At 37.1% G+C, this 23,915-nt stretch overlaps 1 protein-coding gene across 4 annotated transcripts in view; it reads left to right on the forward strand.

The window, feature by feature from the left end:
- Nucleotides 1-17,403, forward strand: part of LOC128867777 (calcium release-activated calcium channel protein 1) — an 81,453-nt gene extending 64,050 nt beyond the window's left edge. For 2 of the 4 annotated variants that reach the window (XM_054109270.1, XM_054109269.1), the window contains 2 exons: nt 13,001-13,147; nt 16,716-17,403. In XM_054109270.1, the coding sequence (XP_053965245.1) occupies nt 13,001-13,147; nt 16,716-17,255 (687 nt within the window). In that variant the 3' untranslated portion in view covers nt 17,256-17,403. Of the gene's footprint in view, nt 1-4,975; nt 5,499-8,909; nt 13,148-16,715 lie in introns of those variants that run through there. The other 2 variants (XM_054109268.1, XM_054109267.1) reach the window with 2 other exon arrangements.
- The last annotated feature ends 6,512 nt before the right edge of the window (nt 17,404-23,915 follow it).

A 23,915-nucleotide genomic window follows, 5' to 3' on the forward strand; every position in this document is an offset into this window, starting at 1 on the left:
TTAAAGATACATTTTCTAGTAATTAATCGTTCCTTTTGTAAATCTGATACTTATTTTCCATTTTATAATCAATTTACGGCCAAATTTTAACGTAAAAATCGAAATCATTTCTTTTAAAAGCTGCCATTTTGTGAAAATTCACTATTTTGATTAGCCGAACGATTAATTACTAGATAATCTAATATATTAACAAAATTAGTTTGGTTTTTTGATTTCAGATAATCCAATCCTGAGTTACGATGTACACCGTAAATCGTCTTTTTTTAAAGGAGGTTCCAGAAATCGCTGCAGCGCGCTCTATAATCAACATTTTCATAAATAAAAAATTGTGTTACGTTCTTGAAGGATGCTTTTATAACCGCCAAAAATTTTCAAATTAAAATATTCTGAAGTTTCTTCAGGATAAATCCTTGACAACCCGTCTTTTATTTGCTTCATAACTGCGTATAACCCCTTAAAGGTTTCCGTGCGTTTTTGGCGCTTTTGGCAATCTCATCTAATATTTCGTTTCCTGCAATGTCCGGGTACCCAATAGATGTGTAACCGTCTGTCTGCGGCTAGTCTCTCTATGGCTTCCCTGGTCCTAAGAACGTTTTTAGATGAAATTTCATATGAGTTTATTGCCTTTAATGCCGCTTGAAATAAATAAATAAGTAATTGGCAGGTACACTTTTGTTAGGTGCTTCGTAGAGCTCCTCCTATTTGTGGTGTGCGTCTTGATGTTGTTCCGCAAATGGAGGGGCCTACAGTTTCAAGTCGACTCCAAGCGACAGATGGTTTTTATGAGGAGCTTTTTCATGGAGCCAGAAATACACTCGGAGATTTGCCATAGCCTGCCGAGGGGCGATCGCTATTAGAAAACACTTTTTTATTATTTGATGTTCATGCACGGAGATTCGAACCTATGCACTCCCGAATGGTAGTTGCGCACCAAACCATTCGGTTACGGCGGCCAATGTATGGTCACATTAAATAAAATCTATCCTTATAGAAAAAAATACCTCAGTTTATTGTAACGGCTCAAAAATTGCATTGACAAAACAAAGGTAACATTTTGAAAACCAAAAAAAAAAAATTTAACTAATACTTCGTAGCAAATCCGTTGTTTTTTCTCACTGCTCCACATCGTAAGAGTATTAGCATTAAAGCAATTAAATTATCAATGGTTTCCATCGGAATTGATTGTCTGGACTCTTGAAATCTATTGAAGAGATCATCGCCATTTCTTACGCTTCTCCTATTGGCCTATTAACCAGTCCCCATAAATACGCAATTCGGGTAAGATACGGAGGCTGCGGTTGACATCCCATACATTGAATTTGTTTGGCGCTAAACCATGACTTAAAAGATTTTGCAGTGTGCTTTGAGTCACTGTCCTGTTAGTAGACACAATTCGTTTTCGTTAATTTTTATAATTAGTTATTTTTTTACAGACCACCCAAAACTAATATGAACTTAATTTACTAAAGATAGTAAATAACTTAAAAAAAAGAGTTTCGAAATATATAAAATTCATTCTTTGTCACCGAAAAGTCCAGCGGAATAGAACTCGACATCTCATTCAATTTCCGCACCGCATAGGGCAACAAAACAGTCTCTAAAATATTATACTGATACTGGACTATAATTCCATAAATTTTATATAATGTTCCAACTCCGCTTGCTGAAAAGCAGCCTCCCACCATTGTACTACCTTCACCCTGCTCTACTGTTTGTTACCATTTCGCTTATTAAACAGCCTTCGTACATAATTCATGCCATAGCGGCGGCCTCTTATTTTAAATTTGGACTTATCACTGTAGAGAACAGTTTTCCTTTTGCTTACTAACGAATCTAGATGGGATTGAGCGAAATTTCAGTATTTTTTTTTTCTATGGTACTATCAAGATGCCAGTCCTTGGCTTGTCCTCGGTGAACGATAGACACTTCTTTGTACCCGTACTTTTGTGTATATTATTTTATATTTTGTAGACACTCTTTTGTCATTCCTTCATTGAAATCCGCAGTGGTCTTTTTCCGGAGCTCTATTCCAAACTTGTCTCTTGTCATTATAAGTTCACTGAACTGCGCTGCTATACTTAAATAAACAGCACAAAAACTAGTGATATATCTTTTGTATAATTACAATTAGCACAACTAAAAGTAGCAGTAAAATATCGCTACAATTCTGTTGCTTGAAACTATTCTCGAAAGTTGCATTCGTTTTGTCCATGCATTTTTTAAGTTGTTATAAAAAGTTGAATTATTGGTTTCTATAAGGATGGATTTTATTTAATGTGGAAACAATAACCAACCATTTACCATCAACCAGAATAATTACCTTCAATCAACACTCTACAAAATTATACAATACTTAAAAAAAAATATACATATAGTATATGAGTTCTTATCGTTCCGTTAAAGAGCAAAGGACGGTAAGAAGGTTTTTCCAAGCTGTTCTGTCGTTTGCATGAGTTTTGGTATCGTTCCAACGTAGCTGGAGATTCTCCATTTCGATTTCTAGCTGCCTTCTCCAGGTATGGGCTGGTCTTCCTCGACGTCTGCTGCCTTGTGGGTTCCATATATGGGTCTCATCTAGCGATTTCGTCGGGTGGTTTGCATACTCTATGGTCAATCCCATTCCACTTCGGTTGCTGTTGTGTCAAAGGTCACAGGCTGTCATTTGTTATTGCATTGGACCAAAATATTTTGCTAATTTGGCAAAGGCACTTATTGACCCAACTCCTGTACTTTCGGTATGTCTTTTGGTGCTGTATTCCACGTTTCGCATTCGAAGATTTTTAGTTTTGTACGGCGGGAAATGACGCGTGAGTTCCACGCTGGGCCTAGTGCGCCGAATGCTTGTTTAATGTGTAGAGCCGCCACATTTGTCAAGGATGGAACCTAAAAAGAGCCTCGGGAAAAACCCGAGTCATTCCGGTAACGTAGAACAGGCTGCCATGGGAATGCTGAAAAATTGCTTATTATTGTTGTTGTTGTAGCAGCATAAACATTCCCCGTGCATATACGAGGAATGCTTTGAAGTGACAGTCCTTGGCCGGATATAAATCCGGGTCGTTCCGGTTACATAGAACCGGCTGCCATGGGAATGCTGAAAATTTGCTCGTTGCATTCGGTGTTAATTCGAAGAGTTTTAGTTTTGTCAACGTTTATCCGTAGTCCTACTTTCGTTGCAAAGTTAATCACCAATTCGATTTTCCTATTCATGTCTGCAGCGGTACTGCTTAAAAGGTAGATGTCATTAGCGTAGTCCAAATCCTCGAGGCTTTCAGTGAGGATCCATGGAATGACCCTCTTTTCCTTACTTGCCTTAAGCAACACAGCGTCCTACCCAGTATTTTAGAGTAATGGTGATAAAATGCAAGGCTGCACACACACCGTATTTAACAGTTACTTTGTCATCAAGTAAATGTTCATAAAGAATGCGGCAAGTTGCACGCCAACACTATCCAAATGGCGTCTTGCTCTCACATGAGGAGGACCTTTTCAAAGTCAATAAATACCATGTAAAGCGGCGAGTTCCACTCTACCGATTCTTCGACGATGCTGCATAAGCTCTGGACGTGATCCAAACATGAGTGGCCGGAATCCGGCTTGTTCTTCTCTCATATTGGGCAGTTTCACTGCGACTAAATGCCTGTTCAGGATATGCGGATGAAATACATATATATTATTCAATAATAGAGAAATGGTTGCATATGATTTGTCCACCACTGTGAATCGTTAAATGATGTACTCAGACTCTTCGTCCACATAACTTATTTCAATAAAAGAAAGTGGAATTCAAGTAATTTAATACATTGCGAGAGTATTTAATAGAAACGTAAATAAATATTATCGTGCGACTAGTTGAGTAGTAGTCGCTCTCGCTAGAGAGTAAACGTTCGAGCGAGACTTATTCGATTTTGATTTACTTTTACTGCCGAAACTCGTAATCGATTGCCCTCTCTTCCTAACTGGAGCACAGCTTCTTATTTTTATGTAAATAAAGAGAAGGCAACTGCTTATGAAAAAAGGGAAATATTTGACTGTTTGATTGGATTATTTTCTAACTTTAACTTCACTCTCACTGTGCAGTGGTATTTTTTTTTTTGAAGATAGAAAAAAAATTGCTTTAAAGATCACCTTTTTTTATAGTGCATTACGAAAGGTATCATGACATAGGTATATACATACTCGTTAAGTTTTTAAATTTGTATGTAGTACCAACTTGAAATTGACTATGTGGCTCGAAGCCTTCCGCCTAAATCGATCGTTCAGGTAGTATTTGTTGTTGCAACGGATTTCGCTACTTCTCACCAATTACTGCGGCTATGCAAATGCATTTTTTTTTAGTTTTAGTTGGTTAGTTGCTCTCATGGCACTCGCTTGAGTAATAAGTTTTTTCGCTATTTTTTTGTTAGTGCACTCACGTGCTACCAACTCAAGTGTTGTTAGTGTTGTTTTTGGCACTATAGCCATTAATTATGTAGAATTGCTGAGCGCTTGTTGTTGTATTCGTTTGGCACTTTGAGACATTTGAACTGCGAGTTTTCAATTAACCGCCAACTGATCGATTTTTACGCTGCTGCCCATATGGTCATATCCACATACATATCCACCCTTACGTACAAGTGATTTAAATGTAAGTATTTGGAGACATGTATTTACGTATCTACATACTACATACTACATACATACGTCACCAAGTATATAGAATTTTACAGAATTCTACAAATCGGCATTCACTTAATCGGTACATACATAGGTACATAGTATATATGTACATACATGAATAAATATATACAGTTGTACATGCAAATGTAGGTTTTGTGTGAATTTGTAAGCACTGCAAATTTCATTGTGTTGTTCTTGTTTGTAGTTGCGATTGGCTCTTATTATTGCTAGCTATTGCTACTGCTTTAGGTCCACCGTTGTTGTTGTTGTTGTGATTCAATTGACTTTTAATACTCAGCCGCCGTATCAGAGCGTTCACAACTCATTCAGTTGTTAACTTTTGCCTGCAGCGTGCTGTCATAGAGCACAGAACAGCAGTTTCGGCGATTTCATGAAAAAGCTACCGTAAAATAATTTGAAAAATAAAAATAAAGCGACATATAAAATAACATAAATAAATTTGTGTAAAATGAAATTGAATTCTATCACAAAATGCCGAGACAGCGCCTGACGAATTCAGTATTTTGTAGTTTTGCTCATCATCGTTTATGCAAAGAATTTTAGCAATGTCACACCCACAACTGCGCCTGCCATACCTCGCGGATACGCGAACCTGCCAACCAACTGCTTGCCGGCTAATCTAAATTTGCAACATTACAAAGCGCGCGCTTAGTATCCCACAATAGTATAAAAGATATTAAAAAAAATAATAATAAAAAAAATATAAATAAAAATAGCGAAGAGACAAAGTCATAAGCGGTGAAATCGGTGCAATACTCTATAAAAATAAATTTAGCGAAACATTCCAGTGTTAAGCGTCGATTTAGGTGCTCGCCAATGAGGTAGACAAAGTGTGGAATAATTAAAAAATATGTGTAAATTTATTTTAACATACATACATGCATACTCATATATGTATATATGTGCATACAGTAGCGAGCATAACTGAGTATAAACAAAAATTACAAAAATATTTCAATTCGAAAAATATTGTAAAGGGTGTTTTAATAAGAGGTGTTATTTTGATAATCAAATAAAAACGCTATAAAGAGGAAGGTATGCCGTTAATAGTGGAAAATAACATCAGGCAAATGACCACCAGGACTACACTTACAGGACAATATCCTTTTCATGAAATTTTCCATAACCGAATGCAAAGTGGCTGTCTTATGCCCTCGATGGCCTCACGAATTCCATCTTTAAGGTCTTGAATCGACCCTGTGCTGTTGGCGTAGACTTTCTCTTTCACGTAGCCCCAAAGAAAAAAGTCATAAGGTGTTAAATCACAAGATCTCTGTGGCCAATTGTGATCACCTCTTCGAGAGATAACACGGTCCGGAAACTTTTCCCGTAAAAGATCAATGGTTTCATTGCTTGTGTGGCACGTAGCGCCGTTTTGTTGAAAATAAACGTTGTCCAGATCAGTACCATCCAATTCCGGCCATAAAAAATCGTTAATCATCTCTCGATAGCGCAATCCATTCACCTGTAACACCTCTTATTGGAAAACGCTTTAAATATTAAAACCAAAATCGTCAAGCGGTTGTAATATTTGCAATACTTTTCGAGTTCAAATATTTTTGTTATTTTTCTTTTAATATTCTTTAATCTTTAACCAAAACCATATCATTCAAACTTTATAAAAAGTTTAGAAAAATTCAATAAATTTTCATCTAAATTTTTAATTTTTTAAATTCAATATTTAGAAATTTTATAGACCCATTGAATTTGGTTAAGTGCAAATTATTTTATTTTTTAAGCGTGTTGATTTAAAAAAAAACCAAAACAAATGCTCTTCATATAACAAGTATAATTCACAAAAAATGCAGTTGACTCTATTTAATTTTTTTTTAATCTAAACTGAAAACTTGCATTTATTTGATAATACTATGTAATAACAAAAATCAAATGGCAATAAAGAAATGGATTTAAAAAACAAACTTTTACTGAAACTGAACTAAGCCATGTTACTGAGCACCCTAAAATTTTCTGAAAATTCATATTAAATAATCAAAACTTTGATGAAAATTTTTGGAATTTTTCTAAATTTTATTAAAAGTTTGGAAATCTTACTTAAATGGTTTTGGTTAAAAAATTAACAATATTAAAAAAGTAACAAAAAATTCGTACTCGAAAAACATTGTGCATATTAAATAAAAATCATCACGCACTTAGTTATGCTCGCCACTGTATGTGTATATGCAAACATGCCGTAGCACTGAAGACGTCAATAACAATCAAAAAAAATTAAAGGAACAAAAACAATTCAGCAAAAGCCAAAGACTTCACTTCGTGAAACCGATCTAAAAGTAAGCTCTCCTCCTGACTAGCCAAGCTCTCTAACGTCGGCTAAGACGTATTTGCATACACAAAGCATGACCGGTACTCGCTAATTCTAGCGCCGCGTTCTGTGTATCAGCTTCTCTTCTACGCTCGATTTAGTATTTATCAAGATTTCAAATTAAAAAGTAATCATTTTTATTAAACAACAACTTGGAGTGAGCGCTTCATTGGGTAACGAGCACCCTGCAAGTACATACATACATGCTTAATGCTTATTTATGTGCATATGTATGTGTAAAAGTCCCACCATATTCTATCGATTGAAGCGTTCCGACACTGCCCACTGCCCATTGTCGAAGTGTTGTAGGCTAATTGTGACAAGTGACAAAGCAGCCTTTTCTAAATGAAATTCAAATTTTTTAATTAAACCCCACTTTATCGCCTATATCGTAAAGTTAACTGTATATTGAGAAAAGTCATTGTGGTCTTTAATTGTGTGTGGGAAAGAGAAGAAATTTATGTGGATTCAGTTTAAGTGTATTTGTTGCGAAAACATATGTTTTTGCCGAGTGGTTGCTAACAACAAATTCTGAAATATATTTTCCATTCATTGTTTTTTATACTTCTCCATTCTCCATGCGCTACGTACATGAGAGTGCATATACTCGTATTTGTGCTTATACACATGTGTATGTACCAACAAAGCTAAAGAAATAATATTTGGTTTGTTTATGGACTGTGAACATATTTTTAATAATCGAAAGCTGTGAATATAACTATTTGTGTAGTTCACGTGATTTTAATCAATTTGCTAATTGACTCTAAAAGTTTTCCAATATAAATATAATAAAAATAAATCGAATAAAAAGTGAAACCGAAATACCCAAATTTTTTTAAGTGGATTAAGAAGAGTGAAAAAAAACTTAAAATAAAAGAATTCTAAAAATGCGAGTTGCAGTAAAATAGTCTTTAAGATGTGTAATTTCCCGTTCTATTAACAAATTAAAACTAATAAAATACAGTAGCTGCGCATCTTATTGTGACCAATGCTAAACCAAAATAAATAAAATGTACTATAAACGGAATTTATTAATTTGTGTATCATAGATCAAATTATTTGTAGATCAAATACAATTTTTCTGAATGAACATTGGCTAGAATTTCTGATAGCTGTTTTTGTGACTACAAAGTGTTCTTATATTCTGAAAGCTATGAATTCGAATGTTTCCCCCAATAATGCTAAGCGCTAAGAGGCAAGAATCATTTTGTGTATATACATGTGATCTAAATAAACTCCTCATAACTCTTCAGTTCTATTCACATTTGTGGATATTATTGTGGATAGCAGCTTTCCCCATAGCAGTCCACCCCATTCGAGCTCAACTTCGATTGTAAGCACTTCCTGCCACAGGTGGATCTATCTTAAGAGCTGTTCTGTTCACGCACTTTACGGTCAAAATGCTCTACGCAACATAACTTTCCATGCATCATCTCACTCCGGCTCTTGTGTGAGATTAAGTCAACAGCTTGTGGTTCGTGGCATAGTCCGTTCCGTGTGCAGTTTTTGTTTTGGTTCGTATCATTTCCGGCTATGGAATAACGTATACGTCGCATCAACTTGTCAAAACCAGCCGGGTTCGTTGTTGTTGTTGTTGTTGTTAACAGCATAGTTAGCCCTGTCAGTGTAGGCATATCATCGGTCGTCTTCGCCATGGGAATGTCAGCCGGGTTCGTCGACTAGGCCGCCGTAGCCACATTCACAACATGGCCAAAAAATGCGCTGCAAATCCTTCTGCGGCAAGCAGTATTGGTTGTTCTGCCAGTTCCCCCTTTCTCTCTGAGCTTTATTTGCTTGGTTGGCGGTTGACTTTCCTTGATAGAACCAGCTGTTGTGAGAACGAATTGTAATCACTCGTTCGTCCCCCTTTAGCCTGTTCTTTTTGGTAGATACCGCTAAAGTGCTATGCTATGCTATGTTAACTATGCTATGCTAACTATGTTTTTGTAGAGTTGCTTAGGCTGCCGTTTTCGAAGCTCGGCAGGCCACGAGCCTTACCGCTTTAGAACAATGGTCATTGTTGCGGTGTCGTTCTCTTAAGCTTTAATTCAGATGAAACCTAAAAATATCAGCAGGTAGACCTCTAAATAGATAATTTTGAGCAGAACTTACACCCTGAATCTACATTCACCTCCACTTTTTAAAATAAAAATATAAACAATCCTCTCCAACAGCATTTTCGGAAGAGAAAAGTTGTCATATAATCCTGAAAGTACATGATGAGTATGTCACTTTTGTAGAACAAAGTAATAGTCCAGCAAGTCTCATTTTTTTTTTGTAGTGTGCCAGATTTTTCACATTTTGGTCATATGCAGGAGATTTTTATATTCGAATAATTTTTGTGGCATATTTTACCTCCATAGCTTCCCATTTTAGAAAGAAAAGAGATACGTTTTTAGGAGAAGTTCAAATAGTCTCGTAAACGCTCTTGTAATTGACAAAACCGAAATATCTTAATTTTCCTTCCCAATTACGCTCAACCTTTGATCGGTACGTACCATACCAATGAAAAATTCTAAACTCCTAATTCCGGTTTTCTTCCGCTAAATCAGCATGTGCTGTTTATGTGTGATCTACTTACACACATACATATACAAGTTTATTAATAACAGAGTCGTACAATATAAGTTTTAATATTTTCACAGTCTATCTCACAAAAAAGTTTACATTTTTGCGTGATTCCCGCGCTATTTCCATTTGCTTATTAGAAGCAAGGCAAACTTTAAATGCAAAAATTGATTTTGAGTTATCCAACAACAAACGAAATTTAACCATAGTAACGCACACCGAGTATGGCTAATAAAAGTAAATGAATACACAATAAACTAAACATAAATAAGTGCGAAAAACGGTAATTCAAGCTTTACATACCTAACAAAAGTTATGAAAAAATATGTGGTGGAAGGCAATACGGTAGCGAGAACAAGCAAGCACTTGCACGCACACTCCGCTCATAGTATGACACTTTTCGCACGATCGCATAAGGAAATACACGCCGTGATTTATTTTAGCTCGTTATAACGATTTATTATGTCTTATCTTATAGCACCTACTCTGTCGTCGGCCTAAACTCATTTTTCTATTTGCTAAGTGCTCTGTTAGCCAAGACTTAGACTTTACTTAGCATGAAGGAACATTATTCAATATAAGTAGGCCAGTGATATGGCAGCATGATTCTCTCATCGCTCTCAAACTACGTAAAATACATAACTTAAGGTTAAATTAGAGAGGTTAAAACCTTAACCGTAGTCTTAACCATATTTACTGTCGGTTATTGTTGGTGCCTTAGATATATGCAGCTGATATTTACATACATCGTCCTTTATTTGTGCATTTCGAATGTGCAGAAACTAAAGAAAGACAACGACATGACCAGTGACGAGGAATACGAATTAGTAATTTATTATTTAAAATATTAGGGCATTATATACCACAATGCAGCAAATCAACAATCAGCTGTTTATGGTTACGGCGAAAAACCAAAACGCAATTGGTCTGTACGGCTACATGTCTCCTCTAATCGATTACAGTGTTACTCATAGGTTGGTTCGAGCAGCAGATTTATGTGGTTATGGTTACGACACCTCTAATAATGGAAGGTTGGTTAGGTAAAATTATGTGTAAGTCTTGGCTAACAAAGCTCTAAGATAGAATGTGAAAAGGAACCCATCCTTGACAGATCTGGTAGGACTCGGTCTATATAGGGTCAAAACAGATACAAGGCAAGTATTAGATCCCACGGTTAACGTCTCCAATACTAAACGGCGCTGCACTCACTCTCAAACAACACATAAAGTACCTTGGCGTATTGCCAGACACCAAGCTACTGTGGAACCGAAATGTAGAGAAAGGTGTGATCTAAACTTAGCTTGTGATACTACTGGCACCAACTCCAAAATTAACTTTTATATCAAAATTCAGGCCATTAAAGCATTTACATCGTTTAGTATAACCTCCAAGGTCGTTCTTCAGAGCAGGGAAGTAATAGAAAGTTTGGTAGCGAATTGTAAGCTGCATTTCTATTGGGTTCCAGACCTTAAGGACTTTAAAGGGAGCCATATAGTAGACGATACACCAAAAACGGGGTCTCTGTATCCTTGGATTTTGTCAATGAAAATGACAATCTCGAACAGCGAGGAGTGCAGAAAATGTAGGCAGCAGAGTTTAAGGGAAACTGCTGAGCATCTCCTTTGCGGATATTCTGCGTTACTCAAAACAAGCTTAAAATATCTGCGGGCACCGCAATTTGATGGATTCGAAGATATCTCAGCAGTAGGTTGGAAATTTCTCGTTAAACTCGCAATAGAAACAGTCACCATGCGGATGCACTAAAACGCGTGACTAATGAACTCCATCTGGTATCGATATGGCCCGAACCGGTCTATGCGTGACTGCAAGTCAACCAGTTTAACCTAACCTATCCTTCGGAAAATCAATAAGAGACAATTCGTTCCACGACAGTCGAGTCTATGTTATCGGCGATTCGACGAACGACCCTGATTTATGTTTGGTTGAGCACTTTCGCTTCAGCAGTATTTCCAAAAATGTATGGGAAGTGTTTCATGATGTTACAACAACACCAAAAACGTGTTGGGCGCCATATTTTCTAAGCGTGCTAATGTTTTTTTCCATTTGACTCCATTTGACTCCCACTTCCTCCGCTCCCTTTTTAAACGCAGTACTTACTTTGTACCCAGATAAAAGTGTAATATGCGTGTGTCAGAACAATATCAATGTATATCCACCTATTGAAAGGTATGAGACCAGATTTCTAGTGAGTCCCGTGACGGAAACGGTAGTTTTTGATTCACCTCTTCCTAGCATTCTTCTTAACAGAACTTCTCTTACATTGCAGAACTTTTAAAGAAAACACCACAAAATAGAAACGCGCACGTAGTTGTTTATGTACATATATACAGATATATACATGTATGTACGTAGATAGTGTCATAGACTTTCTCTCGCGAAAACATTTGCAGAAGTGTATTTTCAAATAATTTACATCAAAGATATTTTCACATAAACGCCGTCGTGCCCTTAATTAATCAACAAAATATTAGCTCACTGCATATGAATGTATACATATATTACCAACAACTAAGCAAGCGTGCGAATCTAGCGCTGAGGCCAAAATAAGCTCTCACATTCGTATACACACATAGATACGAGTAAAATCGTACGCATACAAAGATTTTTTCGTCTTGGCGGTAACAGTAAATATTATCCCAAATGTTCGCCACCTTACGACATCTGGTTGGTGGTGGTGCTGCTCAAGCGGATCCACGAACACATGCGCAGGAACAATCACCATTGTCGAAGAAACCAACAAGAATATCGAAAAGATTGCGCCAACAACAACAGCTCGAACAAATGCAGCAAATGTTGTTGCTCGACAGTGAAACCTATTCCAACTTGCGTTATGAGCGCACCAAACTCAGTCACAGCAGCCTGCTGCTGCATCAGATCTCACACGACAGTGCAGCGGACGAGTGCAACGGAACGCTCGAGACTATTGTGCCATTAACATTTGCATCGGCCGCCACACCGATAATTGTGCCCAGTGGCTACAGAGCCATTACACCTTCAGATAAACAAAACATAACTACTGGAACGCGTCTGCATTCCACATCAACGCCGTCGCCAGCGCCACAACCAGCTTTGCTAACGCATTCATCGCCGCCACCATCCACAACGGGCAGTGTGCCACCCGCTCTAAGCTGTAGTGGCTATTCAACGTATTTGCCACACGACTATAGCTTCTGCGACTCGTGTCGTCCACCACGTTTTCAGAATTCCCTCATTAAATCCGGTAGTCCCGGTTCAGTATCGCAAAAAAGTTTCGGTACCGTCTCGGCGCGTTATCTCAATTTAAATTCAAGTTCGAGTAATCGTTTCAATTCACTGCCACCATCTTCGATTTTGACACCAACACCGCCACCACAACAGCAACAAGCACCACCGCCGCATTCTTTGCGCTCCTTTCATCACTTCTCTCGTTTACAGCCACGACGCCAAACCAGCACCAGCATGTCGCAATCAGGAGACGATCTACATTCACCCAGCTATCTGTCATGGCGGAAGCTGCAGTTGAGCCGAGCCAAACTAAAGGCGTCCAGCAAGACATCGGCATTGCTATCAGGATTTGCCATGGTGAGTACAAAAGATTCTTACCTTGAAAGCTTGCACTCGTATTTTCATTAGAACCAACTCGAAAATCATTTAACATAAAAGGAGGTAACAAAAGTGAAAATTGTACAATATGATTCAGCAAAGGATTGGTTCCTTGAAGTTTAGCTATAGGCAGCGAAGTTTCTACTTTTTTAGTGTAAGCCTGGTGAAATTTGCAGTCCCAGTCATTCAATTCATTCAATACGTTCCACTAAATACGCAGATATTTTTGAGTTTAAAATGTATTTCTATCAGAGTACTAAAATTTCAAATAAAACCTTGAACCCCTTGTGCAGATAATAAATGTACCATGTCTTTTGATATTTATAGTTGCATATAAACAACAACACTATCATCTACATAGATATAAACAAAAACAAAATAAAAAACCAACTATGCGGATTCTTAGCAGTACTTTTGCTTGTATTTGTTGACGAATTATTTTAATTAATTCATAGAAGAAACTTCCTGTCCCTCGCTGTGTATACAAACAGACGTACATATGTATATATGTATAGCGGCGTCCACCCGGTTGCGAGTCAGTCAGTCATGCTGTGTTTTCATGAAATTCATTACGCTGCAACTTGTCTCGCACTTTACATTGTTTTATTATTAGGTGCATATCTTTTCTGTTTTCTTTTTTGTTTTTCCTTTTTATTCTTATTTTTTGGCAATGCAATGTTAAGAGCATTAATTTTGATTTTTCATGTGCGACACGTCAGAAAGTAATGCAAACCGTTTCTATTCATTTACTAAAAGCATAACTTCCCTGCAGTCAACTACTACTATAAGAAGTTCTGAACTACCTACCTTGCAGCCAATTTGCTTTGTAGCCGAAGCTGTTCGTGTTCTATATTTTTTCAATGCCAACAACTGGTATTTTTGAGCTATGCATCAATACTATACCATTTGACGAACTGGTACAACCACCCGTCAGTCTTATACCAGTTAAAGTTTAAGTTTAAACAACTTCATAATAGCATATGATTGACTCCACAACATCTAAATATATTGGTCTAATCCTCATTTCTTGCATTCCCAACATTTGAAATATTACAAGCTGAAGAAATGAAATGTAGAATATTATCTAAGTAATGGAATCAGAAGAATCGAAGAGCCTATGCCTCTCATGGACCATTTCGCAACTGGCCCATTTCTTGTCACTTTCGAACTAGTATGAATTCTTCCATCAAACGCCAGTGCATGAAGTGTAATGTTTGCTGCGTAGTTTGGCTTTTTACTGCGGGGCTATAACAACATTCACACCTGGCTAGTGACTAACCAGTTTACTGCTCAAATTTGTATTTAAATGACATAAATATACCGTTGGAAATTATAAAATATCTAAAAGAATAGCAAATATTGAAACAGTACTCAGATATTTATGCGCCAGCCTTAAAGAAAATATTAATACATTTTTCTATAAGCTCTCTGAACGGATTCAAATTCCTCTCTATCATTAATTTACTTCTTCTTCTTCTTCTTAATTGACGCTATAACCACTTAAGAGATTTCGTCCGAGTTTAACAGAACGGGCCAATCATTTCTGAAGTGAAGTCAACGCAGAGGAGGCCCTCCTCTTCCTTTGCTACCACCAGTTGGTACCGCATCGAATACTTTCAGAGCCGGACGACATGGCCCAACCAACTGAAACTTTATTCGCTGCGCTATGTGTATGTCGTCGTAAAGCTCATACAGCTCATTGATCCATTGCCTGCAATACTCGGCGCTGCTAACGTGCAAATGTACTAAAATCTTTCGCAGAATCTTTCTCGCAAACACTCCAAGGGAAGCCTTATCGGATGTTCACATCGTCCAAGCGCCATACGACAAGACGTGCATGATGAGAGCCTTACGAAGTGTTAGTTTTGTTCGTCGAGAGAGGATTTTACTACTGAATTGCCTACTTAGTCCAAAGTAGCACTTGTTGGCAAGTAATTTACTTACTTGTCCTTAATACCACGGCCTGCATGTGGTCAAGTCATCTGTTTATAAAATTAATAACTTCAGCTCTTTTCGATCTTAGTTGATTGGCATCACGGTTGTCGCTTTTGCTTTAGATCTTCCCTTTATTTTCCTATATTTCAAACAAGCAACAATTTCCGTTTCATAATCCTCTTATATTTTCTCCGCTGATCATTAATATAAGCTCTCATCTTTGAACTTCAAGAAACTCTGCGTATCGGTTTCAGTTAAATTGTTCCTTAAATACCCCGAGAATACCTTCCTAAGTTTCTTCCCGCCTGTAAGTATGCATCATTTTACGCTCTGTCTTTATCAAATCATTAGTTTAGCAAATCGCCTAACCTCTCAAATAGCCTTTGAAATGTTAAATTTACAACGTACACAAAGCCTCAAAGCCCAAATAAAGAAATATGCATCACATTAAGCTCCTTTACGGAGTCCACAAGGCTTGGTAAATTACAAAAAAATAGTAAGCCGTGCCTCATCCGCTCACCCCGTAACTCAGGTAACTCTCCTGATAGCTTTCTTCTGGTCCGCTTTCTCTCATTAAGCTATAGAGGGAGGTATACCTTTTAAAATAACATAAACAATGCCAATATGGTAACAAAGCGCAAAAAAAAGTCCTAAGAGGAGGATGTAAGTCACCTAGTCAATGCGACCAGTGGCGAATCTTTTATAACACCATTCTCCGTTTCACTACTTCACTGAGAAGATCCTCGATGCCATTTCAGTTGTAAGCTTAGAGGTATGGATATCTTGTGACTGGCGCTACTTCGTTCCCAGTTATATCCCTGTGTCCTGTGACTCAAATTAGCTAGTTGCGATTGTACGTTCCTAGTAGATTCAATTTCTCGATTCAACCAAGGACCAGTGAGGACTAATCTCACAGGATGATAAAGCCTTGAGTGTCGTCTGATTGTCGCTCTGAATGGCATTCGCAAATTCCGGAAATTTCTGTCTAAGTTTATTTCTGCACATAGACAGATGGCATACACCTCTGCTTGGAAGATGCTTGGAAAACAAACCATCGGCGCAGAACGCTTAATTCTAGGGCCATATATTCTAGCGCCAGTGCCTTCTAGTGACTTCGAACCATCTGTGCACCAGTGCAGGGTACACTCCTGGAATTTCCTTTCAAATGCAGGTCTACTCCAGTTTAACTTATCGTCCAGTTCAATTCTGAACTTCTTTTCGAATTCGATGACTTTAGTGATATCATCTATGGGTAGCTGGAGACACTAAATTAGCTGGAAAAACAAAATCTACGTATTGAATCCCCCAAACTTCACCTTAGCTGTGAGTGGCGGATCATTCATAAGTCGCACACCAAAAATAAAATTGTATTTACTTGCATGCACTCACAAACACCCTATCTCTTGTTATCATAAATGCTAAAAAGATAAAAATAAAAATAAAAATGTGTCATAGGTTCATAAACAGTCCAACGCTATCGATTTCGTTCGTGTCTCATTCAATTAATATCAATTTATCAATTTGCCCCGTCATTCTAGAACTTATTGACTTCTATTACATTTTCGTATTGTATTTAATGATTTATACACCGCCACTTACTGTTTATTTATAGGTCGCCATGGTTGAGGTTCAATTGGACAGTAGCACCAAAGTGCCTGCTGGTATGCTCGTCGCATTCGCCATCTGCACCACTCTACTCGTTGCCGTTCACATGTTGGCGCTCATGATCAGCACCTGTATTTTGCCAAACATTGAAACGGTCTGCAATTTACACAGCATCTCGCTGGTGCACGAGTCACCACATGAACGCCTGCATTGGTACATTGAAACGGCGTGGGCCTTTTCTACTCTCCTTGGACTCATACTTTTCCTACTCGAGATAGCAATACTTTGTTGGGTGAAATTTTATGATTTAAGTCAGCCCGCCGCCTGGTCGGCATGCATCGTACTTATCCCGGTAATGATAGTCTTCCTAGCATTTGCGATACATTTCTATCGGTCGCTCGTTACACACAAATACGAGGTCACCGTCTCGGGCATACGAGAGCTAGAGATTTTGAAGGAACAAATGGAGCAAGACCACATCGACACACATCATCATCACCATCGTAATAACGGTTTGCATTACGGTGCTAGTGGTGAAATTGTGTAAACAGCATGGAGTGTGTGGTGAATTTGTTGCCACTAAAATTACTTCACACACACACACATGCACTGGAAAATAGACATTTTATACGTGACTACATACATTTAGGCGGCAAAAGTTTTTATACGCTACTTTTTACAAGAGAAAAGACGTTGGTAACGATTAATAATAAATACATTATGTACATATATAAATATTTGTATGTAGGTTAGTATTGTTATGCTATGTAAATGAAAACTTAATTGAATTGAATTGGATTCTCTAGAATTCAAAGACAATTGTGATATTGGTAAATGTTTTTTTTATTCGAATTATAAAATGCATTTTGGCATATCTTAATTTAGCAACTATTTTTAAAAACTGAATAAACAATAAATAGGTAAATTTTGTTTATAAGCTTAAAGTAAGCATTGTTAAAAGTGTGTGGCGGGGCTCGGCAAAGTGGAATCGCCATTACATTATATTTGCCAGCAATATTGTAAACTTATGCTGTGACAGAATCATTTGCAGCTGATGGCGTAGATAACCTTAAATTCTGAGCAGCTTCTTATTACAACTAAACTACAAGAAAATATTTAAGTGGAGTTATTATCTGCATAAGAACTGTCGCAGGGAACATTAGATAATTTCCAAGCAGTTTTTATCATATTTCTAATTCAAAAGCAATTTCTGCGTATCAATTGAAAAAGATTCCTGTACGCGTTCAATGAACTATATGAAAAATACTTAATTTGTATCTATTTACTTTTAGGTTAGGTCTAAGAAATTTGAATAAAAAGCAAAAATAACAACAAACTCAAAACTAAATTACATTGATTTATTTAATTACAATATTTTAAGAAATCAATAAACAATTGTTCTTACTGACTACTTACTACAAAAGTAAATTTAACAAAAAAAGAAAATTGAGTTAAATTACAATTTATCTTACTCACTAAATGCTACCAAAATATCGTTATTAAAAAATTAAATTACAAAAGACAGTTTAATTCAGCAGAAAAACATAATTTAGACAATGTATAGGGTGGGCCATGTAAAATTTGCTTTTGCTGCTTTGCTATAAAAAACAAACTAATCAATATTTTTTCAAACCTTTTCTTTTATTTTGAAGATTGAACATTGTCATTTATGAATAAAAAATAATAATAATAAATAAAATGACTGCCACGACTGGCTTTACAGTAGACCATTAGATCAACCCAATTTTTAAGCACTTTTTCGATGGTTTGGGCTCCAATTTCATGAATGGCAACTTCGATTTCGTTTTTTAAAGCATCAATCGTCTCTGGATGGTTCGCATAGCGTTTGTCCTTAACGGCTCCCCACAAAAAATAGTCCAACGGGCTTAAATCACAGCTCCGAGGCGGCCAATTGATATCGGAATTCAAAAACGGTAGCCAAAAGTTCGAGTGTAACTTTGGCAGTGTGACAAGTTGCACCGTCCTGTTGAAACCAAATGTCGTCCATGTTATCCTCTTCAATTTTATAGAAAAAACAAAAACTTGTTGAGCATGTCACGGTAACGCTCGCCATTTACTCTAACCGCGGAAGAAGAAGAAGATTCACCACTTTGGAAATAGGTTTTCAATATTTCCCAATTTTGTTCAAGCGTATAGTGTTCCATTCCGTAAATGTCAAACCTTTAAGTAAATTATGAATACATTTGACATGTCATTTGTGTTACCGTTCTCAAAAAATATGTGGTTCAAAAAGCAAACGCTATATGGCCCACCCTGTAAAATCGAATTCAATAGAATTCGAGATCTCATTGAGTTCATGAAGAGAGCGAGCAATAGGAGCATGGCAGGCATAATTTTTTCAGCACCTATACAAATGAAACAGATATTTATTACATAGAAGAGCGGAACAGTCAATTATTAAGCAAAAAAGAGAGGGACAAAATCGATCTTCTAGTTTCTAGCTATTTGAGATTAATTAGAAGTAAGCGGGATTTATATGATGGAACGGATCAGAGAAATTAAGGGAAGAAAGAAACCCCCTTTGAACTCGTTCAATTCTGTCAATAAAGAATTGGTGGTAAGGTCTCCAAATAAACGCGGCATATTCTAATGTAGATCGAGCAAATGCAGTAAATAGCAACTTAAGGGTGAAAGGGTCTGCAAATTTCGAACTATTCCTTCTTATAAAACCTAGAGTAGAATACGCTTTAGATAGGAGAGAGACTATATGATTAAGAAACGTAAAGTTTGCATCAAAAACAACCTCTAGATCTTCGGTTTTTACAGCAGATTGCAGTATATCATCACCGATTTTGGAATACGTTAATTTAAAACATTTTTTAATATTAAGCGATAATCGAGAGGCACTACACCATGCTGTTCACTAGACTAGGCATGCTCCCAGTAATGGAGCATAACAAACTGCTCAGCAAGCAGTTCCTGCTAGGATGTTACCACAGGTTTCACCCCTGCAGACACCTGCTTGAGCCTGAGCCGCCTCCCAGACACGTCAGGAGACACCTCTTAAACTACGCCGACGAAATCCAGGACAAAACCGGCAGAAATTTACTGGACCAGACAGTGTTTAGACAGTCAATAAACGACATTCACCGGGAGACCGTCACCACCTTCTTAAGCTCAAGTCCTGCGAATGCCGTAATCAGAGTCCAACCATCACCTATAGCAGATGAAGAGCTTCAGCGACACGTGTAACACTGGCACAATTACGTTCTGGATACTGTAGCAGGTTAAACTCCTACTTATGCAGAGTTGACCCCGACATACCAAACATATGTCCGGCATGTGAAGGCACCCCGCACGACACTAACCATCTTTTCACATGCCCCATCAAACCGACTCATCTAACCCCCCTCTCCCTCTGGACCCAACCCGTCGAAACAGCATGTGGTACACCAGAGAGTGCAGAAAAAGGAGTCGACAAGGCAACGTCAATAGAAACTACACAATGTCCATTACGTAAGTAAGATCGCAGCCAATCTAGGAAAACTGAGTGAAAGCCCAGAAATAAAAGTGTATCTATTAAAATTGTATGCAAAACTTTATCGAAGGGAGATTCGAACCTGCGCACTCCGAATAGTAGTCACACACCAACACGGCTACGGCAGGTACCACTAAATTCACCAGTTGTTTGAATATACCTATTTCTACCAAAACCAGTCAAAATGACAGAAGCGCTTAGCGAGGTTTCCAGCCTCTACCTTTAGAAGTGACATAATAATTTGAATAATACGAGTATTCATTGTAATAAATATTGTGTCATCAAAGGTCTATCGTACCTGCAGATAACCTGTAAATCCTGCCTGGATCTTTCTTCTGACCATTCGCCAGTGATAATCACAATAAATGATAAACTCGAAAATAGGCCCCAAAACTGCCAACTTATCAACAGCCGTACAAATTGGACTCAATTTAAAACCATTTTGAAGTCGACACTTGGCATAAAAGTTGCTCTAAAAAACGAGGAAGATATAATCGAGGCTACCGAATATCTAACAAAATGCATCCAGGATACAGCGGGGTCATCCACCACTCATGTGAGTCCTCATACTCGTACACAAAGAAATTCAAACATCGGTATCTTCCTAAGAAACAAACTGAAAGAGAAACGCCAGGCAAGAAAAATATGGCAGCAAACAAGATTTCCTGAATATATGTAAAAGCCGTTTTAACAAATTATCAAAAGAAATAAAATTATTATTGAAAGAGCAACACGATAAAGAAATGAGGCAGTTTCTAACACCTCACCAATTATTCCCTGTGGAAAGTTCGCAAAAAAGTAAGTACCACAAAAGAGTACCGTCCACCACTTCGTAAAAAAGATGGTTCATGGGCGAAAACCGCAATCGAGAAATCTGAGCTTTTTTCTAAATATCTAAAAGATATTTTTACACCAAACGATACTGAAGCTGATCTTTGTTTTGACAGCACTGTTGCTGCCTTTTTAAACGAACCCTACCAAATGGAGCTACCGATGAAGAAGTTCACCAAAAGTGAAATAGTTAGCACTATTAAAAAGCTAAAAGATCACAAGGCACCAGGATATGATCGCATCACGGCCGAACTTCTCAAAAAACTACCTCCTGAACCCTATAATTTCATTACCCATTTGTTTAATGCGTGCTTAGCCAGAAACATTTTCCCAGCTCAATGGAAAGTAGCAGAAATTAAAATGGTGCTCAAGACGGGAAAACCAGGCGATGAAGTGAAATCCTATCGCCCTATCAGTCTTCTACCAATACTGTCAAAAGTTTTTGAAAAGATCTTCCTTAAACGTTTAATGGTTTTTATCGAACGCAAACAAATAATTCCGAAACATCAGTTTGGTTTCAGGAATGAGCATTCGACAATTGAGCAAGTCCATAGACTTGTCGAAAAAATACAAACAGCGCTCGACCGAAAACAAATCTGTTCAGCAGTTTTCCTGGACATATCACAAGCCTACGACCGAGTGTGGCACCAATGCCTACTCTTTAAAATAAAAAAGAAATTACCACTAAATGCCTATTTGCTCCTTAAATCATATCTAAACCAACGAATGTTCTACGTAAATTACGAAAATGAAATTTCCAATTTCCAACAAATTGAAGCTGGGGTCCCACAAGGCAGTATATTAGGTCCAATCCTGTACTTATTGTAATTTTTACACACGATCTGCCAACCACAAAAGGTGTACTAACTGGCACTTTTGCCGATGACACCGCTATTATGGCGACAGCAGTGGATCCCGTAGAAGCCTCTTATATGCTCCAAATAAGCATAAATAAAATCTCCAAATGGCTCCGGAGCTGGCGGTTGAAAGTAAACGAACATAAATCTCAACACGTAACCTTTACCACAAAAAGAACCACCTGCCCACAAATCAACTTAAACCGTATTCCAATTCCGCAATGTTTAAATATCTAGACATTCATTTGGATAAACGGCTTACGTGGAAAACGCATATCTTTACAAAAAGGAAAGCTCTAGGTTTAATATTTCGTAATATGTACTGGCTGCTAAACCGCAAATCCACCCTCTCAACGGACAACAAACTTATCCTCTACAAATCTGTGATAAAACCAGTCTGGACTTACGGAATCCAACTGTGGGGTACTGCGTCAAATTCAAACTTGGAAATCTTGCAGCGTTTCCAGTCCAAGACTCTACGTACCCTAGTCAACGCTCCGTGGTACGTGACAAATGCCCAAATTCATCGGGACTTAGACATCCCTTCAATAAAAGAGGAAATACAAAATGTAACCAGTAAATACCGAAATCGACTTCAATCGCACCCAAGTGAACTGGCCTCTACCCTCATGTCACCATCATGTGTCTTTTTAAGGTTGAAAAGAAAAACACCAATTCAGCTCGTCCAAGAGCCATCTATAAAATATTGAATTTGTTTATTAGAAAGGATATTTCACTGGAAATATTCCTTTAATACTAAAGTCAAAGCCACTCTTAAATGTAACCAAATATTTGTAAAATATCTTCTAAGAATTGTAAGTATAGACAGAAACAAAATAAAGTTTAAAAAAAAAAAAAAAAAAATTGTAATATAATACATACCTAAATAGATTTATGGACATTATCAATTAATAATAATAATAATAATAATACATTCTATAGCTATGCACATTCGATTTTCCAAATACGCAAAAGGTTTCATTCGTTTCATTCATTTTGTCATTTTCAGGGTCTGGGGGTCATCCCCATAAAAAATAATTAAAGCAAAGTTTTCTCGCATTCACATATTTTGTCCCGAGTGGTTTGTTGCAGTACTATCAATTGTTGAGCTGCCGCAATGCATTTTCATCCCATAGAAACGTCCACCAGTCATTTTGACTCGTCTGGTAAATCTAGTGTTAATAAAACAAGAAGCTCGCATTAGTTCAAATCACATTAATTTTCTTTTTTTTTTTCAAAAAGTAAGAAGTATGTACATACATACATACATATATACTAAATATAACACTGTGCAGCAAAATTTTATTTTAGACTAATAATACGTTGACATATAAGGAGGTATTCTACTTTTTCGCGCTTAACTCAAAATCCTTAATTAAAAAGCGCGATTTCCCATACAAAATTTCTCTCCCAAAATCTGAGCTTATAAAATAATCCTGGATAATAACGATATTTTTTGACATACAACCCTGTGTTTTCTGTGTTATCGATAATTATTATTGCGTATGTAAGGAGAAACATCAAAATAAAAACTAAATGAAATTGATGTAAATGAAAATTTGTATTAAATATAATTAATTAGGGATTCATTTTACAGAAAAAAGCGCGTGTTCATAAACGTTTTGTCCTCTTATTACTTATCATAAATGGTAATATAGAATTTCCCATTGCTGGCGTATTGCTGCCATCATTTTTTGCAACCTCAGTAAACGTCGCATATGGATTTCCTCCAACTGTTTATTATTAGCAGCCAATTGCGCAATTAAATTAGCTATTCCTTTTCCTTGTATTTTCTTCATACCGTTAGTAATAATTAAAGAAACCAAGAACACCGAAATATTCCACCAAAATAATGTCTATGAAGAAAAACCTCTCAAAACGGTATTGACAGCTGATTGTCAATTTTGCAGGTAATCTGCCATATGTGAACGAGTAGATTAATTTGGTGGATTTATAGTTGATTAATGCATATGGGAACGTATTATAAAAAACGATTGTGTCTTCGATAGTGTTTTCATTC

Source organism: Anastrepha ludens, chromosome 6 (genome assembly GCF_028408465.1).
Source record: "Anastrepha ludens isolate Willacy chromosome 6, idAnaLude1.1, whole genome shotgun sequence".
Taxonomy (NCBI): Eukaryota; Metazoa; Arthropoda; class Insecta; order Diptera; family Tephritidae; genus Anastrepha; species Anastrepha ludens.